General features: G+C 36.2%; 1 protein-coding gene across 10 annotated transcripts in view; it reads left to right on the top strand.

Moving 5' to 3' along the window:
* The window catches only part of RPS6KA3 (ribosomal protein S6 kinase A3), a 113,890-nt gene that overhangs the window by 74,729 nt on the left and 15,107 nt on the right, over positions 1–24,054 (top strand). For all 10 annotated transcript variants that reach the window (XM_034649862.1, XM_034649861.1, XM_034649863.1 and 7 more), the window contains 11 exons: positions 2,157–2,194; positions 2,401–2,543; positions 2,720–2,790; positions 11,581–11,669; positions 11,850–11,914; positions 11,992–12,094; positions 13,998–14,122; positions 16,348–16,473; positions 19,123–19,212; positions 21,166–21,324; positions 22,886–23,047. In XM_034649862.1, coding sequence (XP_034505753.1) covers positions 2,157–2,194; positions 2,401–2,543; positions 2,720–2,790; positions 11,581–11,669; positions 11,850–11,914; positions 11,992–12,094; positions 13,998–14,122; positions 16,348–16,473; positions 19,123–19,212; positions 21,166–21,324; positions 22,886–23,047 — 1,171 coding nt within the window. The remainder of the gene's footprint in view (positions 1–2,156; positions 2,195–2,400; positions 2,544–2,719; positions 2,791–11,580; positions 11,670–11,849; positions 11,915–11,991; positions 12,095–13,997; positions 14,123–16,347; positions 16,474–19,122; positions 19,213–21,165; positions 21,325–22,885; positions 23,048–24,054) is intronic.

Here is a 24,054-nt window from a genome sequence, read left to right as displayed (position 1 = left end):
GTTCCCTCTCTCACTGGCTGTCTCTATCTCTGTCAAATAAATAAATAAAATTTAAAAAAAAAAGAGTCGAATAAGATCAAATGTAGGTAAGAAGTGAGATCTTTCACAAAGATGCATAGATGACACTATTAATTGAAATAACAGTTGATAAAAAAAATCCAAGTGTATGGGGCGCCTGGGTGGCAGTCGTTAAGCATCTGCCTTCGGCTGAGGGCGTGATCCCAGCGTTCTGGGATTGAGCCCCGCATCGGGCTCCTCTGCTGGGAACCTGCTTCTTCCTCCCCACTTCCCCTGCTTGCGTCCCCTTTCTCGCTGGCTGTCTCTCTCTCTGTCAAATAAATAAATAAAATCTTTAAAAAAAAAATCTAAGTGTATACCATCATGTAGAACTTGGAAGAAATTTCAATTTTCAGACCAGTTGTTTCTTGCACTGTAAGGGGTTTTTTACATTCTTTTAAACCAGAACTCTGTTATAATAAATATGGCTAAAAATGATTATTAGTAGTTGAAAGGGAACTTTGCCTATTGAAAGTAATGCAGTTGGCTTTTTCTCTCAAAGATAAAGGATGGGCATGGTTATCTTTAAAAAATGCGTTTGGTATAAAAGGCATAAGTAATGTTCTTTTAGCCATGTTCTCTTTTTTTCTCAAAATTACCAAGAATGTTTTGAAGTTTTGTTTTTAGAATTGTCTTTCATGTATTTATTAGACAGAAGGGAGGATGATTTCCACCATACCTAATAATTCCCTTTATATTCCCTAAATGGTTGGTCTGCTTTGTAATCAAGCATAATTAAGATTTGTATTTTTTTCATAAGTCCCTTATGAAGTAGACATGAAAAATAAGTCCCTACTGAATTTTCCTACTCTATTGTAATCCTGTTTGAATTGATGATGTAGAAAAGTTAGTAGTATTTTTGACATACTAAAATTTTATTATAGCAAAATTTGGCTTTCACATTTCTTAGAATTAAAAGTAAGGAAATGCCTATGTTATGGAATGGCTTTGAATATAAGTGAAACAGTTTATTATTTGGCCTTTCAAGTCAGTATACTAAAATACCTATCCAGAAATAGAATTATTGGCCTACAGCCTAGTACTTATCCCTTCCTATAGCTTGTTAATTAATGACATTATTCTCCACTCAAGTATCTCCTAAAGCCAGAAACCTCAGTGTCTTCTCCATTTGTTCTTTATCATGATCCGTATCTAAGAGCTCACTAAATACCCTTTATTTTCCCCTCTAAATTGTTTTATGAAAATGCAGATCTGATTATCTCTACCCTTCATGCATATAAACTTTTTACGATCTTCAGTGCCCTTGAGAAGAAGCCCAAACTATTTGGAATGCCTTATTGGCCTTTTGTAGATTGGCCCCATGCATGCAACATACTTTTCTTATTTGTCTCTACTCTACCAGGCACTGAGCTACAAGATGAATAAGGTCAAACCTAGAAGCTCAGAGTTTACTGAGAAAGAGAGAAAACACTGGAGAATGTATACAGTGAAGGGGTGGGTCAGTGAAAAACAAGGAGTATAAGGAAAGTGTGTTAAAAAGAGGATTGGATAGGGGGTGCCTGGGTGGCTCTGTTAAGTGTCTGACTCTTGATTTCGGCTCAGGTCATGATATCAGGGTTGTGAGATCAAGCCGCATTTAAGATTCTCTCTCCCTCTCCCTGCTCTCCCCTGCTCTAAAAAAAGAGAGAGAAAGAAAAAGAGTATTGGATAGAAAAACTAGGAAAGAATGATTGAGTCAGATGCCTAAAAAATGACCAAGAAAATGACAACTTTAATGCAGTAAACTTAAATATGTGGACCCTCTGTCTATTATACAAGCTCTAGGGATTTTAATTAGGCCATCTCTGCAGAAAGGCATTAGAAAGAGCAACTAGAAATTAGAAAGAGTATAGGTTTTGGTTCTTTTCCTAATAGTTTTCAAGTGCCCTTGATACACGTTTATAAGGCTTTGCCTCTGGGTTTTGTTATGTATGTGTGTCCAAAAAAATTTTTCTCCTTTTTTACCTTTCCCTTATTCACAGTCTGAAATAATATTTTAGAATAAATGTGGTGATCTGGTACTTAACACAGTAGTTTCAGTTCTAGGTTCTGTAAATATCTAGTGGTTTGAAAGATTTTCTGACTTTGTTTTCTTTCAGCATACTTCTTGATGAAGAAGGTCACATCAAGTTAACAGGTAAAAATCCTCATTTTATTAAAATATTCTCTTCTCTATATAATTTCTTTTAAGGTTGATCATGGTGCAAATATTGAGTAACACATTGCCTTGAAAACTTGGATTAGAATTTTTTAATAATAAATATAAATATTGGAACTCAAAGCCTAAACTTTAAGTGTGGAAATTATCATAGGATTTTACGAATTTGATATTTATTTTGGCAGATTTTGGCCTAAGTAAAGAGTCTATTGACCATGAAAAGAAGGCATATTCTTTCTGTGGAACTGTGGAATACATGGCTCCCGAAGTAGTTAATCGTCGAGGTCATACTCAGAGTGCAGACTGGTGGTCTTTTGGTGTGTTAATGGTAAGAATTGGGGTGTTTTTTGAGTTCAGTAATATGGTAGAACTATAAGTCACTTGTTTTATTATATAGCAATTTTACAAGATTTGGTTTGAATTAAGATGATGCTTTTTTTACTTTCTGGCCTTGAGATTTTATGCTTATTGACTAATACCTCTGATGATATTGCCTTTTTGTAGTTTGAAATGCTCACTGGTACACTACCTTTCCAAGGAAAAGATCGAAAAGAAACAATGACTATGATTCTTAAGTAAGTACTCCCTAGTGGATATGTTTTGATGAGATTTAAAAATAAATGCTTCAAACTAAAATATGAAATTTTATTCATCGATATTACGACATTAATATTAATGTGTTTCAAATATGAACAAACCCCATAGAGTACTCTTGTTAGTTTTTTTTTTTTTTCTGGCCACACACGTGTTGGAGTCTTTGGCCTTTATTCATGCCCCCTACCAAGTACAGCCAGAGACAAGGCCCCTGCCCCAAGCAGAAACACCAGGGATCTGGGACTCTGGGTTACATCTCCAAAGGAATACTCATGTAATCCTCACGTAAATGCTAAAATATTGAAAGCTTCACCTTTGAGATTTGGAATATGACAAGGACATCCATTATTCCGCTTCCGTTCATATTGTCCTGGAGATACTAGCGAGTACAATAAGGCCAGGAAAAGAAGTAAGGTTTAAGGTTTAAAAAGAAGAAATAAAATTGTCATTATTTATATAACATGATTGTATCCATAGAAAATCCAAATCTTCATATATGTTCTTGGAATTAATAAGAGTTTAGCAAAGTTATTGGATAAAAGTTCAATAAATAAAATTGATTTCCTATCTACTAGCAACAGAAAATGGAATTTTTAAAAAAGATAGTGTTTACAGTAGTATAAAAAACTCAAATAACTAGGAAGAAATCTAGCAAAAGGTGTACAAGAACTCTGTAAAAAACTAGGAAATTTTATTTAAAGAAAACTTAAAAGACCAAAATAACTTGGAAGGTTATACCATATTCACATTATGACAGACCCAGTATTGTAAAGATGTGGCTATGAATAGATGAACATTTTCCAATAGAAATGTAATGTGAGCCACATACTTAATTTTAAATTTTTTAGTAGCGACATTAAAAAGTAAAAAAATTAATATTAATTTTAATATATTTTATTTAACCCAATATATCCAAGATACTATCATTTCAACATGTAATCAACATTAGAAAATGATTCATGAGATATGATACATTTTTTTCATACTTATTTGAAACCCAGTGTGCCTTTTATTTTATTTTAGTTTTACCAGGGTGCATTTTACACTTACAATTTGGGCTAACCATATTTCAGGTGCTCGGTGGCTGTTTGTTGCTAGTGGCTACGATATTGGACAGCATAACTATAGCCTAAATGCAGATGGAATTTAAAATATACATATATTTTAGTATATGTGCTGCCAAAGTGAGCACACAAATATATATATGTATACACACACGTATATATATGTATATTGTACATATATATGTAAAAAGCTAAAAAGCTTCTAGAAGAGTGTATAGGAGGTCATTTTCATGATCTTTGGGTTGGAAAAATAGTCTTCAGACACACAAAGCACTTGCCATAAAAGAAAAGACTGATAAATTATTATTACATTAAAACTGATAACTCCTTATCAAAAGATTCCATTGAGAGAGTAGAAGATGACATTTGAGACACATAACCAGCAAAGGGCTTGTATCCAGAATATATCAAGAACTCCAGTGAATCAATAAGAAAAAGACAGCCTAATAGAAACATGGATAAAAGATGTAAGGACTTCACAAAAAAAAAAAGAGGATATTCAGTGCCCAGTAAATAGTTGCTCACCCTCACTAATCAGAAAATGCAAATTATAACCACAGTGGGCTACAACTGCATACCCACAAGAATGGCTAACAGTAAAAAGACTGACAGTGTAAAGTGCTGACAGGATGTGGAGCAGTGGAAACTTTCATCCATAGCTGGAAGGAATGTAATACTCTTATAACCACTTTGGAAAGAAGTTTTCAACATTATCTTCTAAAGCCAAATATATGTATACCCTCATCCAATAATCAATCCCATTCGTAGGCATGCACTCAGTTTACATGCATCAAGGTACTTGCACATCAAGAAACTAGAACAAAGATGTTCATAGCAGCATTATTTGTAATAGCCAAAGAGTGGAAAATGGATCACTAGCAGTAGAGTGGATTCATAAATTATGTTATATTCATACATGAAATACAGCAGGGGTTGACAAATGATCTGTAAATATTTTAGGCTTTGCAAGCCACACACGGTGTCTGTCATGTATTATTTTTTATTGTTTGTTTCCAACACTTTAAAAAATGTGAAAACCTAGGCACCTGGGTGGCTCAGTCAGTTAAGCCTTTTCAGCTCAGGTCATGATCTCAGGGTCATGGGATCAAGCCCCGTGTGGGACTCCACCCTCAGCGCAGAGTCTGCTTGTCCCTGTCCCTTTGTTCCTCCCTGCCACTCGTGCTCACTCTCTCTCTCTCAAATAAATAAAATCCTTAAAAAATATAAAAACTATTCTTAGCTCGAAAGCCATACAAAAACAGACTGAGGCCTTTTGCCCAGGGGTGCAGTGTGCCATACAGCAAAGAAAATGAACAAACCACAGTTATATGCAGGTACTTGGGTAAATCACGTAAGAATGTTGAGCAGAGTTCAGACACAAAAGAATAATTAACTATATGATTCCATTTTACAAAGTTTTTTTGTGTTTTTTTCCAAAGACTTTATTTATTTATTTGAGAGAGAGAGCATGAGCCGGGGCAAGGAGAAGGAGAAGCAAGCTCCCTGCAGAGCAGCGAGCCCATGCAGGGCTCATTCCAGGACCCCGGGATCATGACCTGAGCCGAAGTCAGAAGCTTAACCAACTGAGCCACCCAGGCGCCCCTCTATTTATAATGTTTTAAAGCAGACAATCTAAAGCATAGTTTTTAAGGTCCATATTTAGATGGCAGCAGCCAAGGCAAAATAAGAAAAGTGGTTACGTTGAATGAGGGGTTCTGGCAATGTTACATTTCTTGGCCACATGACTGTTCACTTTGTGGTAAATCAGTGAACTGTATACTTTGGTGGTGTTGGGGTTGTGCAGAGTTTGTTTCTTTTGCACTTTATGTTATTCTCCACAATAAAAAGGGTAAAAAATATTTGCTATATAAATGAATGTTCCCTGAACCTTCATTACTCCCATCAATCCTGGCCCCTTCCTTTCAGCTAACAAACATACCCTAGTGTCGGGGCGGGGGGGGGGGGACAAAAAACAAACAAAAAAACCAACCCTTTCTTTGACCTAGCCTTCCTTTCAAGTTTCTGCACCATCTTTTTGCATTCTTTCAACACAAAGCCTCGTTAACGAATAGTCTGCTTTCTGTTACCTTTTCTTAGCTCCTTTTATTCCACAGCCTGTTGATCGTTCATTCTTACCACTGTCCTGAAACTCCCCTTATTATGGTCATCAGTGGTCTGGTTGCTTAAACCATTGGCAGATTGTTAGAAAGGTGACTCTCTGCACCATTTGTTCACACAATTCATTCAACAGATGATTGAGGTCTTGCTACATATATGTAGGATGCAGTGTGAACAAGACTGACAGGATCTTCTGTGGTCTCACAGAGCTTGCATTCTAGTGGGGGAGACAAGGAATTAATATTTAAACAAACGAATATAATAATTTCAGATAGGAATAGGAGCAATTGGCATAATAAACCAGATTATTCTTGAAGTGTGAGGGAAGGGGCAGGAGCCATTTTAGAGGAGACAGTTAAGAAAGGTGTCTCCAGGAGTATTTGACACTATTGGCCACTTTCTCCCCATTTAGATCTTCCTACTCGCATCTGCTTCTCCTACCCCCCTAAGAGTTCCTCTTTTGGTCTCTTGCTTGACCATTCCTTCTCTGCCTGCTTTTCTCTGTTTAATTATGAAAAATTTCTAATGTAATTCTTTTTTTTTAAAGATTTTATTTATTTATTTGACAGAGAGAGAGACAGCCAGCGAGAGAGGGAACACAAGCAGGGGGAGTGGGAGAGGAAGAAGCAGGCTCATAGTGGAGGAGCCTGATGTGGGGCTCGATCCCATAATGCCAGGATCACGCCCTGAGCCAAAGGCAGACGCTTAACCGCTGTGCCACCCAGGCGCCCCTCTAATGTAATTCTTAAAACTAGAATTAATACAGTGAACACATGTATCAGTCACGCAGATTCAACAGTCATCAAGATTTTGTCACATTTGCTTCATCTGTCCCTTTCTTCTCTCTCTTTCTTCATTGAAATATTTTAAGCATTCCAGACATGCCATTTCTCACCTACTGCAATATGCATCACTAGAAAGTATGGATGTTTTCTTACATAACCACACCTAACAAGACACTGCTAACCTATGCACTAATACCAGTTCTTTTTTTTTTTAAGATTTTATTTATTTATTTGACAGAGAGAGAGACAGCCAGCGAGAGAGGGAACACAAGCAGGGGGAGTGGGAGAGGAAGAAGCAGGCTCATAGTGGAGGAGCCTGATGTGGGGCTCGATCCCATAATGCCAGGATCACGCCCTGAGCCAAAGGCAGACGCTTAACCGCTGTGCCACCCAGGCGCCCCTCTAATGTAATTCTTAAAACTAGAATTAATACAGTGAACACATGTATCAGTCACGCAGATTCAACAGTCATCAAGATTTTGTCACATTTGCTTCATCTGTCCCTTTCTTCTCTCTCTTTCTTCATTGAAATATTTTAAGCATTCCAGACATGCCATTTCTCACCTACTGCAATATGCATCACTAGAAAGTATGGATGTTTTCTTACATAACCACACCTAACAAGACACTGCTAACCTATGCACTAATACCAGTTCTTTTTTTTTTTAAGATTTTATTTATTTATTTGACAGAGAGAGAGACAGCCAGCGAGAGAGGGAACACAAGCAGGGGGAGTGGGAGAGGAAGAAGCAGGCTCAGAGCGGAGGAGCCTGATGTGGGGCTTGATCCCGTAACGCCGGGATCACGCCCTGAGCTGAAGGCAGATGCTTAACAACTGCGCCACCAAGGTGCCCCACTAATACCAGTTCTTAACCAGATTTTTCAGATTTTCTCCAGAACTGTGTCTTTGTAGTCCCAGATCACGTCCGAACATTTCATTTGGTTGTATTTCTCAAGCTTCTGTTTTTCCAGAACACCGTACCCTGTTTTTCCCCACCATTTACTTGTAGAAGAAACCAAGACAGTTTTATAGACTTCTGCTTTTGGAATTTATCTTGTCAAAAGATGACCTCTCAGTATACAAAACAAAAAGCATAAAGCCGATCCTATTGCTTCCTATAGTAAGGGAGAGTGATGCTGATCTAATAGTGTCTAAGCAGCATAGACCACTGTTCGTGCATAGGGTTTTGGGGGAAGGGTGGAGTTCAAGAATTGGCAGATTTTCAGGCCCATAAGTGAGTTGACATCATCTCTAAGAGTGGTTACTTGGGTGGGACTGTTGTTGATCACTTGGCACTCAGGTGTGGTTGTTGGAGTCAGTCCATTCTTGTTTGGCTGATTTTCACAGATGAAGAGCAGTTACTGATTGGTTGGTTTGGAAAAAACAAAAACAAACAACATTCACCTAGGCAAGTTGTTTTTGATCAGTTGAATGAATTTAAAGCCAGTTCTTTTGGCTCTCTTCTTAGCATGGTTACACAACAATTAGTCTCTTCCTAAGACTGTTGAAATAGTTTTATTCTCCGTGTAATATTGTTTAACTTGTTCCTTTATCACATTTCTGGTTAAACTTTTTTTGGCAAGATTATTTCATAGCTCATGCTGCACCCTATTGCATCACATCAGAAGGCTTAAAACACCTGGTTGCCCCATTTTAAGTGATGAGTTCTGTAGTTACAGCTGATCCCTCTATTGCGAAGTCCTCTGGCAGGCTTTCATCTAGTGGTTTCAACCATTGGTAATCATTACTTGAAACAATTATTTTATTAGGGATTCAAAAATCATGATTTTTCTATTACTTTTATTCCTTCTTCATTTATTAGCTGGTATTCTCCAAAACAATGAACTTTCTCTAATCAACTGGGGCTCTTTAGTGATCTTGAAATAAGGCTCGAACAAGAAAGGCAGAATAAATGTTTGATTTTTAATTATTTCCAATTGTCAGAGCCCTGATTACTTTCAGTGGGGATGCCGTCCAATGATTTGGGTTTTGTGTTAGTTTTGACTTTTTAAAATTTTACTATAATGAATCTGGGATTTAATAGTCAGTGTGATTCAGCATTTACAAACAATTGCATTCATTATTTTTAATGCTCAAGTTGTTCTTTTTCTGACCACTGTTTAAATGTTCTTGTTCCCCAGGATTTCATCTCCGATATGCTTTTCTTCCCTTCTTTGTTCATTTTCCTGGCTGACTTCACTCTTTCTTATAACTGCTCTCAGCATTTTAATTACTGTCAAATTACTCTTTCTTACTTTAACTTAACCAGATGTTAGACCTGTATTTGCATTTACTCACCTGCTTGGCTCTCCAAAAACATATGATATATGTGACTTAACATTTTTAAACTAAATTTATCTGTTTGCTGCTCTTTTTTTCTTCTTGTATTTTCAATTAACCTCATTTCTAAGCATCCTATTTCCCAAGCCAGAAACCTGAAAATCATTCTTGATTTCTTCCCCTCTCTTGCACATGCAGGTATTGACCAAATTTGCTCTCAGAAATATTTCAGTGTCCCAGGCTTTCTTTTACATTGCACTGCTTACAGTTCTCAGACCATGGTGGTCTCCTACCTACGCTATTGAGTCAAGCTCCAAAGTAGAATGCCTACAACTACCACCACTTCCCACTCCAGATCAATCTACACTATCTTTGGAGTTACCTTGTTGAAAATAAATTCGGTCATGTTAGTCCACTGTTTAAAGACCTCTGCTATATCCTAATTACCTAATATGGCAGTATTTTCCCAGATTTGTTCAACAGAATCCTAATTCTACAAGATGTGACTAGGTATTCTCTGAAAAAGAGGTACTGGAAGAGAATGTTTAGAAAAATACTTATTTCTTTACTTTAGATTTCTCAGCCTTTTATATGCAGTGTATTTTATTCTGTGTCTCCAGCAGGGGGTATAATAGATAGCAGTCCACAAATTTATTAGATCGTGAAGTATTTTACTGTTGTTGAGTATCTAGAGAAATTAAAGTTATTTAGTAAAATGTTGGGGGAACACTAGTCAAATGAATAAATTCTCAACCTTTAAACTGCGTTTAAGGCCTTTCAGTCTCTCGTGTTAAATTAGATATCCCCTGCTGTTCCCTTAGCAGTCTTACTATATGTCCTTCTGAATTTGCCTCTTCACATACTAGGTTTATCCTCCAGTTATCCATCTCCATCTTCCCCACTAACTGTGGGGGGCCATCTTTATCTCTGTATCCTCAGCACTGGGGAATTTCTGGCACACAGTAGCTCGATAACAACTCACTGAATAATAAATGGATCTATTTCTGAAGTAGAAATTTCTCTGCTAACCATTTCCCCAGCTCTGTTACTATTTTCATACTTAGGGGATCATTAGTTTCCTTAATTTATGAGTTAGAAAAAAAGAATAAAATTATATATTAGAGCTGAAACTGACCTTCAAGCTCATTCAAGCTGGCGGGTTTCAGACTGTATGCTATAGACTCTTAGATGTTCCACAGACCCCTTTCCCACCAGCTCCTCTTCCCTGTAAGACTATTAAAGGGAATGGGAGGAAAACATAGGCATATGAAGCACATGTTCTTTTAGCAGTTTTAAATAGTGGATTTCTTAAATTCCTTTTGAGAAAGGGTCCTGAGGCTACAGTTTGGGAGCCATTGATCTAACGGTCAATCCCCTTACTTAAAAAGAATTGGTAACAGACCCAAGGGGATTGTCTTTTCCCAAGGTCGCAAAGTTCTTAGTAACAGTGTCAGAACTAAAACTCAGATGATCTTACTCTCACAGTAGTGCTTGTTGCAAAATTTATAAAAATAGAAAAGTTTGTTAGAAGATTATGAACTCAGGGCGCCTGGGTGGTTCAGTCTCGGTTAAGTGTCTGCCTTTGGCTCGGGTTATGATCCCGGGGTCCTGTGATCGAGCCCCAAATCAGTCTCCCTGCTCAGTAGGTAGTCTGCTTCTCCCTTTCTCTGCCCCTCTCCCTGCTTGTAGTCTCTCTCTCTCTCTCTCTCTCTCTCTCTCTCTCTCGTAAAATCTTTTAAAAAAAAGATTGTGGACTAAAATTCTATTAAGTGTTCACACAAAAACCTATACACAAATGTTCATAGCATCTTTATTCATAGTAACCCAAAACTGGACACAATCCAGATGCCCTTCAACAGGTAAATAGATAAAAGAACTGTGGTACATCCACACCATGGAATACTACTCAACAACTTGGATGAATCTCAAGGGAGTTTATGCTGAATAAGAAAAGATTACACACTTTATGATTATACTTACATAATATTCTTAAAATGATAAAGTTATAGTAATGTAGAATAGATTTGTGATTGCCAGAGGTTAGGAATTGGAGAGGGAAGGAGGCACGTGTGGTTATAAGAGGACAACGTGAGGTATGCTGGTGGTAATGAACTGTTCGGTGTCTTTACTGTGGTGGTGGGTACAGGAACCCATACATATGGTAAAATGGCATAGAACTAAACTTACACACACTATGAGTGCAGTTAAAACTGGAGACATCTGAAGGAGATGAGTGAATTGTATCAGTGTCAGTATTCTGGTCGTGATAGTGTACTATAGTTTTTGTAAGATGTGACCATTGGGGAAAACTGGGTAAAGGGTACACAGGACCTGTCTGTATTTTTTCTTACAACTTAGTATAAATCTACAACTATCTTAAAATAAAAAAGATTAAAAATTTAAAAATAAAATGCAACTGGAGATGTACTACATGGTGACTAATATAACAAAATAAAAATTATTAAAAAATAAAATAAAGTACCTCCAAAAAATAAAATGTTATTATGTGGATTTATTATTTAGAGCCAAACTTGGGATGCCACAGTTTTTGAGTCCTGAAGCCCAGAGTCTTTTACGAATGCTTTTCAAACGAAATCCTGCTAACAGATTAGGTAAAATTTGTAATTAATTTGTTTCTTCTGTGTGTTTGTTGGTCTTTGGGGTTTTTTGATGGGGGAGGTGGATATTTGTTTTTGTTGTGGAATTATGACATATTAGGACAAATATTAAAAGCAAAGGCTAAATAAACTATATTCCTCCTTGAAATAAAATTGCCATGTAATTTTTGATAGGTGCAGGACCAGATGGAGTTGAGGAAATTAAAAGACATTCATTTTTCTCAACAATAGACTGGAATGTGAGTATACAATGAAAATTTGCTTGAATTTTTTTATAATTAATGCATGTCTAAGTCTCTCTTTTTTTCCCCACCAGAAACTGTACAGAAGAGAAATTCATCCACCTTTTAAACCTGCAACTGGCAGGCCTGAGGATACATTCTATTTTGATCCTGAGTTTACTGCAAAAACTCCCAAAGGTAAGGAGAAAATAGGAAAACCTAAATGTAACACATATATATGACTCTTAATGCTATCCTTATATCTCTCCTTCATACCATATCCTTGCTGTAATAAATAGATAATTAGTAAATCCTTTACAGCATTTTATAGCAGTTAAGATCCTTGTTAAGTCTTTTAGCAAATTAGATTGTGCCTTAAACTTTGATACTATTTATGTGAAAAGATTCTTTGGTTGTGCTTTTATTTACCTGTAGCTACTTTTACATGAAATATTCTTCAATATAGATAGTACTTTTTAAAACTCCGATAGTAGATAGTATTCTGGAAGTACTTGTGAAGTTCAAATCCAAAACATAACTTCAACTTTATATGAGGTGTGATCATTTCAAAATGATTTATATCCGGTGTCATGCTTTATCCTAAAATTGCATAAACAGTGACTATTATAGAGAAATTATCTTTGAAATGGTAATCTGTATTTCATTAAATTAGTGGGCGTATGCATGTAATGGTGTGTTCTGTACTCTAATACTCTCTCATTTAGGGGTACCAGACCCCAGGTTTATCATTGACAAGCGAATAAATAAAAAGTATATTTGCATATATTTTCAATAGAATACATCATTTAAACCTCACTATAAAGCTTTCCAGTCAATATCCTTATAATTTATGTTAAACATTGATGGATGTTTATTATTTTTATAAGATAGTCTTAGAAATTTGAATTAATACATGAACAAAATTTTATCAATACATGAACAGTGATATGCATAGGATTGATGATAAATAGTAATGTTTTACTTTGCTTTCTCATTACAAATTGGCCTGATAGAGGAAAAATCTCAAAAGAGAGCAGTTGTATATTGTATTCTGCCCAGATTGGTTCTCTTAGCAGAGTTCTTCAGTATAATACTGTCACATTGATTTAAAATGCACTGAACAGTATTTGTTGCTGAGAATAGCAAGCTGATGTTAACTTTATGTGGGGTTGATGTTTAAGTGTATTTGCCTGTTTGGTTTTTGTTTGCTCTTAGCCTATATAGTATGATTATAAATATTAGTATGCTTAATTGTGTGTTTATATTTATGAACAGCACATTTGTTTGTTTCTGTAATGAAAATTATATTTTAAAAGTATTTTTCTATTTTTGTTAATGCCAGTAGATTCCATATAAATAATTTGAGTAACAACACATGTCCTGTCATAAAATGTATTTCAAGGACTGCATACCATGATTGTTTCAGAAATTATTTTTGTTATATATATAAATATAGTAATTTTTAACTTGTAGTTTAGATTTCCAGATTCTGATATTATATATTGAGGCCACCAGACTAAATTCCTTTCTCCTAAATTATCTGTAGGTGAACCCTGTATCTCCCCCTCACCAAGAGCCATAGTATTGTTAGGTTATCATGTAGGGTTGCACTGTTTAATATGGTAGCCAGTAGTTACATGTGGTTATTTCAGTTTAAATTAATTAGAATTTAAAATTTTGTTTCTCAGTCACACTAACCACATTTCAAAGGCTCAGGAGCTACATGCGGCTAGTGGCTACCATATTGGACAGCACAGGTGAAGAAAATTTCCATCACTACAGGAAATTCTATGAGACAGTGCTGATCAATGAATTATTATATTCATTGATTTATTATATTGATTTATTATATTCATTGATTTATTATATTCTCCAATGAATTAGCTATTTTCTGGTCTCAGATGAACGATGATGTTAGAGTTGTGATGCCAATAAGCTATCAGGACAGAGATGATAGAGTGTTTCACTGAGTTATCCTGGAAGCCTTGGATGCCTAAGAAGTGGAATTCCAGAATAAGTGAGAAAGGTCACACTGTCAACAGTTCTTCCCTTAATTACCTTTCAGAGTATTTCCTTCTTAGTAATGTATTATTCTTTTCAGATTCACCTGGCATTCCACCTAGTGCTAATGCACATCAGCTTTTTCGGGGGTTTAGTTTTGTTGCTATCACCTCAGATGATGAAAGCCAAGCTATGCAGACAGTTGGTGTGCATTCAATTGTGCAGGTGAGTGAATATATAAGTAATTTAAAATTTGAAATGTTGAAAGATATAGTTCACTGTGTGAATAATTAGATTTATCTGCTGATTTTAAGTGGGCAGCTTAAAATACATTTTACATCATTGACGTTACTCTTAGAAATTCCTTTCATATGCCTTTAAAGAGATAGGGCGCCTGGGTGGCTCAGTTGGTTAAGTGTCCAGCTCTTGATTTCAGCTCAGGTCATGATCTCAGGGTCACGGGATCGGGCCAGTGGCAGGCTGTGCTCTCGGTGTGGAGTCATCTTGAGATTATCGCTCTGCCTCTCCCTCTGCCCCCCATCTAACCCCAGCATGCACGCTCCCTCTCTCTCTCTCAAATAAATAATAAATCTTTTTTTAAAAGGATCACATGTACCAGAGTCCTGGATACCTATCTGACTTGAAAGGGGAGGGGCTCGTGCTCTCCCTAGCTCTTGGCGCTCTCTCAGATAAATAAAATCTTTTTAAAAAAGGGAATTCTGAGAGAGTCGAGATACATATCACCATCTTGTCTCTACCCTCTCCTATGCCTCATAATGTTTATCAGGCCAATTTGTTTCATCTTCTGCCTCTGTCAGGTCAATTATGATGAACTAGGGTCTCCTTGCTCCCTGATAGCTTGGAACAGGGTTCAGCAGACTTGTTCTGTAAAGGGTCAGTTAATAAATATTTGAGGCTTTGTAGGCTATATGATCTCTGTTACAACTACTCAACTCTGCCATTGGAGCACAAAAGCAGCCATGGACTATAGCTAAATACATGAGCATGGTTGTGTGCCAATAAAACTTGATTTATAAAAACCAGTAGTGAAACAGATTTGGCCCTCAGGTTGTATAGTTTGCCAACTTCTGCCATAGAAATGAGAAATAAAATTGTACTTCAGTCTTATATTTTCCAAGTTTTGTGTCCTCGTTCTTTTGGAGCCCCCATTACTAAAAAAAGAAATGGTTATAGGTACTATCTTAGGGTGTCCCCCACCTCGTTATCCAATCTGTGTATCAGAGTTGGAGCACAAGGTAAAAACCACAGAAGCAGATTTCCAGATGTCTTTGTGTTTATAACAGGAGACTGGACTAGTAAATGTTATTAGAGGAACACAAGTAGTACAAACCATTAGATTTATTTCTTCCCATCCTGGTATCATGGAAAGATAAATTTAATTCATCTTCCAGTATATCTTTTGAAGCACTGATGGTTTTTAGGGCACTAATTAGTGCTTGAATTTGCTTGATGATGAAGTTGCTTTTGCTCTAAAGTTTTTTTTGTGAGTTAGTCATCTTGCTTTCCGCTTTCTAGAAAACCAATTTAAACACTGGTTTTTAAATAAAGTTCATGGTTGAAGTAGTCTGTTCCTTTTACTATGGCAAGCATGTGATATATGGCAAGTTTTTAAGTTCTACTTCTGTATCTAACATAGAAATCACAAACATATATTTTACAGAATTCAAATTTTAACCTATACACAATTCATAGGCATTGGGTAGGGGGTCTCCTTTTAGTATAGCCAAGGACAGCACAACTTCCCTCAGCCTGCTTATGGAACTACTAATTTGCTAGCCATCATCCTACCACGTGTTATTAGTCCTTAACCCATTAACAGGATCTCTAGCGGAAGTTGTATGGAAACTTTGACTTGAGGGTGGAAATGGAGGGCATGGCTACTGATAGTCCACAGTGATGATAATAGGTATCACCTTCAATTATGTTATTTTTATTTAATCTTCACCATTACCCTCTGAGAAAACACATATTCAGGTCTACCAGAGGGGCATCTGAGACAAGAACCCAGATGTTCTAAGTCTGGATCCTCCTAAATCTTTTCTTCTATACAAGAGACTTCAGACTTCTCCCTATTTGCAAAAGTACTTCAAAGACCTAGCGCCAGTTGGAGAGTGGAATAGGGTTCGGTCACAGGCAAGGCTTTCAACCCCTTATCGAGTAACTCTGCATTTTCTGTTGTCCATATTCAGTTTTTTCTTTTTAACATAATCTTTTTAAAAAGCCTATTTCTTGCTGTACATTTTATGGTAGACACTTCTAAAATACACAGTTGTGGAAGAATAAATGCTGTAAAGATTCATTTTTATTTTTGCTTATATTCATTTATATTTATTAACATCAACAATGCATAATGGGTAACACATTCTCCTATTATGAGTTATACTATAGTCATTACAAAAGTCTTTGTCAATTTGTAATTGTGTTTGTAGCAGTTGCACAGAAACAGTATTCAGTTTACTGATGGATATGAAGTAAAAGAAGATATTGGAGTTGGCTCCTACTCTGTTTGCAAGAGATGCATACATAAAGCTACAAACATGGAGTTTGCAGTGAAGGTAAATATTTTTAGATTTAAAATGCAACTCTGGGGCGCCTGGGTGGCTCAGTCAGTTGAGCATCTGACTCCTGATCTCAGCTCAGGTCTTGAACTCAGGGTCATGAGTTCAAACCCCACGTTGGGCTCCGTACTCAGCATGGAACCTTTTAAACTTCAGATAAATTAAATTAAAATATAAAATGCAACTCTAACATTTATTATTCACATATGTCAGTACCAGTTAAAATTAAACACTTCATCTTTGGTAAATGTGCCCTTTTTTTGTTTTCAAAAGGTAAGGTAAATTTAAATACCTGCCTAACAACCCTCAGGGATCTTAATCTGGAACCACGGATTCACCTGTAAACTAAAGGCAAGGTAGCATACCTCCAGTTTGCTCAAGGCAATAGTACAGTTTACACCTGACCTGATTTTTAGTAACATCCTTTACTCTAAAAAGTCCCCCATTTTGTGTTCTAAGTAAGTGTCAGGGAACTCCTCAAGATTGTATGCCAAATTTTATGTGTTTACATATTTCTGGCAAAAATGTTCATACTGTCCTTTACATATAAAAGGATCTGTGAACCAATAAAAGTGAACCATTACTGTTATAATATTTATTATCATTACCTGTTTTAATTTCATCAGGTGTCAAGACAGTAGATGGGTATTAAGGAGGGCACATATTGCAATGAGCACTGGGTGTTATATGCAAATAATGAATCATGGAACATACATCAAAAACTAATGAAGTACTGTGTATGGTGACTAACAGAACATAATAAAAAAAATAAAGAGGTTATATAAAGAAAAAAGAAGAATTTTCTAAGCCAAAACCAAATCACATGGCTCTGTGATAAAGTTTGAGTTACAAACCTGTAGTTGTAAGTGAAAAAATACTATATTCAAGTCTCTGCATTTTCATTTCTTGGGATGGTAGTCACTGCTCTCCCAATACAAGCAATTTAAGTAATATCTAAAACTTTCAACTTATTTTGGACCTTAGAACTGGTCTATAAGTGTGGGTAGCTCATGTTTAGTTAGTAGGAGAGTGGCATTAATTGTTATTATTTCCATACATCCATCCATCTGTCATCTAGATCTAATAAGATTTCACTGTGTAAAAATAAAAATAAATGTGTTTTACATAGGCATAGCAAATATCTGGGAAGACATATACATACACAAAAAATTGTAATTACTATTCTAAACTTGGATGTAATTGGTTTAAAAATCATCAGTGTCCACCTTTCTATCAGATGTAGGATGAACCATAGAAATGCATGTTAATTTGCTCTTCTCCTACTCATTGCTCATAGTGAAATCTGGGGTACATAGGAATTTTGAGATTGCTTACATGAAAGGAGAGAAGGTGAGTAATGTACATAATGGACAGTTTAAGGATGTATCTTGCTTCCGTAAACACATCAGAAAAAAGCAGAAATGCCCTGAGGCCCCCTTTGAATTGCAGAAACCAGGAGCAGTATACCAAAACCTTGAGAATATCTTCAAGCTGTTTGTGGATTCTTGTGACTTAAATTAGATTCATAAAACCAATCCCAGCACAACTTCATTCTACTGAAATTACTACAAACCTAAGATCTACAGACACAACTATGAATGTGACGTAAGCTCTGCTCAGATTAGCAGATCAAAGAGAATGTTGCTGGGAATAACACCTCCCAGTGTGTTCTAGTTTTCAAAAGACTAGTCCCGGATCATCTCCCCTGAATTAGGATGTCTATTCCATATACCTTTCCTTTTAATCATCAATTTGCCTAATTCCATACTGTCGTTTGCATTTGATTACAGTGTACACCTAATGTTTGTATTCCCTGTTCTCCACATACAGAACTGTTTTACAACTAAATCCATTTCAGAGAGCAGATTTGGCTCATACTGTGAATTGCGAACTCTTTCCCTGACTGCTGGAGCATTTGAATATTTATTGCATACATTACTAAGCTTTTTTAAAATTGAAAATATGAAGGTCACAAAATTTGTTTCAGACTACCCTCTGGACAAAATGAAAGCCGAACTTGTCTTTTTAAAAATATAATTTACTTTAACAGATTAAAACATTAGGAGGTTTATTTTTAAGAAGCAGCTGACATAAAAGGGTTGGAAAGCTACATTAGTATTTTAAAGGGCTTTATTATAATAATTAAACTTAACTCTAGCCTAATAAAATTCTAGGTGTGGGTTTCTGCTTAGCTTTCTGCCTAGCTTCAAAAATAAGCTTGTTCTACTTAGCTGTTAATTAATTTTTTATAAGTAGCTTACAACTAATGGGTTATTCCATTGAAGCATTTTATTAAAGGAAGTAAAGTTAATTCAATAAAGAGATGCTAGTGGTGGTATTATAGATACATCTTGTTCTTAATTATCTGTATTGATAAGGGTTAGAAGTCGACTGAGTTTCCAAGGTTTTAAGACATTCTTGGTACCTTTTCTTGAGGTTTTTGAGTGTTTAGAAAGTCCTAAACTTAGACTGACTTTCAAATTTAGATTAGACAGTCTGACCAGGTACTTGAATAAAAACTGATTGATAAATGGCTCATATGTCCAGTATTTATATAAGATAATACCTAAAGTCTATAGCTGTAAATACTTAAGGTTTGTGACCTTAATAGTTCGTGAGATTTTGTGATAAATATTTGCCTTTTAGATTATTGATAAAAGCAAGAGAGATCCAACAGAAGAAATTGAAATTCTTCTTCGTTATGGACAGCATCCAAACATCATTACTCTAAAGGATGTAAGTAGTAGATTCTTGAACTCCGATCATTTGAATCAGTTGTCCAGCTTATATTTGGAATGTTTTCAATCATGTGGTAAACAAAGAACTTAATAAGAGTGAGTTTTAAAAAAATTGACTGAAGGACAACATATATAGCATAATTTCAGTTATAAAGAAAAACCTGTTTATATAGTTAATTTTTGTACTTTTGCTTTAAGAAGAAAAGTGTTGCTGACATTATTGCTTTTAATATCTTTATTAAAACATTTGTGTATTAATTAGTATTAGGGACTGACTAGTCTTATGCTCCATGGACTCCCCAAACTGTCTTCCACAGTACTGCCAGAGAGAGCAAACACTTGTACGTAGCCACATTACTCCCGTGCCTACAGTTCATAATCCCCCTCACCTCCAGTCCTTGCCTTCCTCTGTCTGCAGTGGTTATCACACTTCCTCTCCCATCCCATGCTCCACTATGTGCACACTTTAAACTCCCCTCCCTTTCTTATCCTGTTCTATCTTTCAATTTATGGTTTCCTCAATACCATCACTTCCCTTCTTTGCCTGGCTAACTACCGTGCATCTAAAACTTCGCTAAAACATTACTTCCTCCAGGAAGCCTGTCCTGCACATTACCACACCCCAGACAAGTAAGGTATCCTCTCCTTGCTACCTGTGGTTTTTATCATAACAGAGCTGTTGGCAAAGGGTGTGAACTCCCCAGACAGCATTAAATCTTCTCTTGCTGACGGTGCTCACATAGGCTCAAAGGCTGTATCTGGGTTGTAGACCTGATGTGTCCTGTGGCCAGCCAAGCCAGAGGACTTCTAAGGTACCTTTCGCCTTTCATCTCTGAGATTTCATGAATTCCAAAGTTCATTCTCCCTTTTTTGTAACCAAAGCTCCCAATTTCCTCAGATTAATTCATCGCCGCTCCTTGTTAGAAGGAGAATGTTAGCTTAGTCCCTTAAATGTGAAACTGTGTAACTTAAGTGACTCTTTGATATAACCTCCAAGAATCCAACCAAGTAAATCAAAAAGAAGGTATAGAAAATACTTTCTCTCATCCTTGCCTTATAAACTCCCTAAGCTATCACTGTTTTCCACATCTTTCCTCCTTCCTTCATTTCATATTCCGAAGTCTCTAAAATTTTCCCTACTTTTATTGCAGCCTCTCCAACATTTTTTTTTTAATTCTTGTTTCTTTGTCTGTTTCTCTCTACTAGAATAAAAACGTTGAGGACGGGTACCTTGTTTTCTCCATTTTGGGGGCCTCAGCACATGATACCTCCTATGGAACTAAATAAAAGTGTGCACTAACCCTGTGGTGAGGGGGAATAAAAGAGGCTGAAGTTTAATAAAGGGGTTATTTCAGTTCGTGAGTGCTTGGAATAGAAATCCAAAATTACAATGAGCTTTCTATTTCTACGTTAGGAGTAAACTGGTATGCTTCTATGTGGTTAGATGGAATTTCTTTTTGCTGCTTAATCTTCCTACTTAATTCTTGCCACAACTTGTCTTTCAGTTTAATCCAAAACCAGAATAATTCATTGTACTGTGTTTGTAAATACTGTTCTGCAATTGTAAAAGTTCCAGGAAGATTATAGGCATGTGTCTTTATACCAGTCTCTGCTGTCATCGGTAGATAGAAAGGTCAAGAGAAAAACACTGAGAGCAAAAAGTTCAGTGCCTCTTGATATACGCTTCCCATAGTTACTTTGATTGCCATGACTTATGTTTCATAGAAGAAAATTAGTTTATTTTGCTGACGTTCATTCTAATCAATTTGTATTTTAATATTCTTATATGTATAAAATGGTTTGCAGATTTTATACCCTCTATTGGTTGTGATAAGTAAAATTTTCCTTGACTATAAAATGAGTTTTAATTTCTTTTGAATATGCTAAACTTTGTTCTGAGCACATGTAAAGCTTCAAATAATTTTTTACACTTTGATGTTGAATTTTACAGGTATATGATGATGGAAAATATGTGTATGTAGTGACAGAACTTATGAAAGGGGGTGAATTGCTGGATAAAATTCTTAGACAGAAATTTTTCTCTGAAAGAGAGGCCAGTGCTGTCCTGTTTACTATAACCAAAACTGTTGAATATCTTCACGCACAAGGGGTAAGTCTTTTTAACATTTTATACTCACACACACACATGCATACACAAACACACACACACACACATATACATACACACATACCTTTTCTTCTTTATTTACCTTTTCTTAATGTTTGAACTAAAATTTAAAAAGTAGAAGTTACTTTATGTGTTAATGGAAAATAACTGTTATTAGCTTATTCTGCTGTTCTTCCTCTACATAAACTTCTCCCAGTGAGCTTAAAGTGATGCTTTGAGATCCTAACTTGTTTATATTAAATTCTTATGCTTCCCATGAAAAAGCAAGTGAGGTCTTCTGACCTGGAAGACCTATCACCATTTTTGCTAGGCCACTCTGTACTCTTGAGAACTGGATCCATTGCAAGTTTAGAAGCAAAACCAAAGAATCATGGGTTGTATTCAGTTATAAAAGGAAATTAAGAGCTTCCTTCTTAAGGAGGAACTTCTTAAGGAGTTTATTTTCAATACATTATTCTCATTTTGTTTGTCTTTGCTCCTAGAAGCTACCAAGTGGAATGTGTTAATTTTATCCTAGAGCTTCTTGACTTCTAGCTGGTCGAGATTTGCCTAATACACTAGCTCAAAATTAGTGGGACTCTGTATTCACTGAAGAACTGATGACTTTGCAGTCATCTGAGTCTTCTCTGTTCTTTTCCCATTGCCTCAGCAGTAATTAGTTATTCATATAGTCTGGAGAAGTAATGTTCTCAATGTTAGGAACTAAAACTGAGGTGATTGATTAGAATCTAGACTCAGAATTTGGTGGTAGACGAAACATATTAGTCTAATAAGAAATGTCAGAAGGCTTATGAAAGGGAAATATTCAATAGGTAACTAAAGGGGGAAAATAATACAGAACTCTAAAGGAAACAATATCTTTTTGTATGTGTGACATTGTCACTTGGATATCAAATAGGCAATACTTGAAGTATAGATTTTATTTTCCCTTTTTACTCCTAAACCCCATGCCTGTTCCATTGAGCCTGTGGGCACATGCTTATTGTATACACCCATCATACATGCTGTTCCCTCTACTTAGAATGACCGTCCCCGACTGTTCTGGCTTGTTCATTCTGTTCTTCAAGTCTTGGATCAGATGGTACCTCCTGTAGAGACCCATCTCTCACCTGCTTCTTCTCTGCCTTCCCCACTACTGTGTAAGCTCCTAGTGTGGAAAGGCAAGGATCTTACGGGCCTTGTTCAGCATAGGATCTACAGCTCCTTATATAATACCCTGGCACATGATAGGCATTCAGTAAATATTTGTTGAATGAATGAATAACCTAGAGACAGATATTATTGCTATTTGCATTTTACCTTAACCCACTTACTCAATTGGACAAAGAGGAGGGACGTACATACTATTTTTTTCTTCCTCCTCTCCTTGCCCCAGTTCTGTGTTAGAGAGTTATACTTACATTATCAGCATTTTAAAATGAGGTAGTTTAAAGGTCAGCACTCATCGTCTTGTCAAGTACGTTGCTTGACAGTTTGTGAATAAAGAGTTTTCCATAATGGAAATGTATTGTTAATGTACCTCTTTGATTTGTATTTCAATTAGGTGGTTCACAGAGACTTGAAACCTAGCAACATTCTTTACGTGGATGAATCTGGCAATCCAGAATCTATTCGAATTTGTGATTTTGGCTTTGCCAAACAGCTAAGAGCAGAAAACGGTCTTCTCATGACTCCTTGTTACACTGCAAATTTTGTTGCACCAGAGGTAATTGTGATATTGTTTGCTTCCAGTATTTCAGTATATTTAAAAACTCATTTGTTGTGTTTAATATGGAATAGTTAATAGTTGTTTCATTGAAGGCTTACCAAACAACTAATTAAAATGTCAGCTCTTTTTCTTCTGATGGTAATTCATCCTGTCCTCAGCCCCCTACTACTTAGTCCACTGCAGTCCTTTTCTTGCTCTGCCTTCTGTCTTTCTACATAATCACACATCTGTAGCGGTCTACTATCACTGACACTTTTGTGCTTGTGAGCACATGGAATTAAGTGGAAACTAGCTTATTCTCATCCTTTCCTCATATCCTTCTAATTTCCTGGCTTTGTCACCATCTTCCTGTATTTCTGAGGCTAACGCATCATGGTCTCTTTTTGTCTTTAGGTACGTAACTAGGTACCACCTCTGTTATCCCCTAAGACCAGTTCTAAGTTCTTCCTTTCACAGAACTGCTGTCCTAGCCCCTGCTTCCTTCACCACGGCCCAAATGACTCCCACAGCCTAGCTGTACCCTGCTCTCTCTCGTTCTGTGATCATTCCACAGAAGAGCTATAGAGTTATTGAAGTCTTCAAGCACTGCTTTGATCAAGTTGCTTCTTTTCCTAAGAAATTTTGGTTCCCCACTGTAGCAAATCTAAAATCCACTGCTTTGCCCTCAAGATTTCTTGCCTTTTTATTATCACTGTGTTTTAAAAAAAAATGTAACTGTGAACTACGTAATAAAAAATAATAGTTAACCCTAATATAGGGCTTATGTGCCAGTCACATGTTTTAGCTGATTTCATCCTTGCAAATAGAATTTACATGTAATATTTTTTTTCTCACTATAACTATGTGGAGTAAGACCTTTTATTCAAGCTTTACGGGGAACCAGGTGCAGTGAGAGGTTATGTAATTTGAGGTCAGATTGAGATTTGAGCCCAGGCAATATGGTTGCAAAGTCTATGCTTTTACCATTAGATATTTCACAAAAAACTGGTAATAGTTGGTAACTT

Source organism: Ailuropoda melanoleuca, chromosome X, assembly GCF_002007445.2.
Source record: "Ailuropoda melanoleuca isolate Jingjing chromosome X, ASM200744v2, whole genome shotgun sequence".
Classification (NCBI taxonomy): domain Eukaryota; kingdom Metazoa; phylum Chordata; class Mammalia; order Carnivora; family Ursidae; genus Ailuropoda; species Ailuropoda melanoleuca.
Note: the sequence above shows the minus strand (reverse complement) of the source record. Positions and strands in the feature narration are given on the sequence as shown.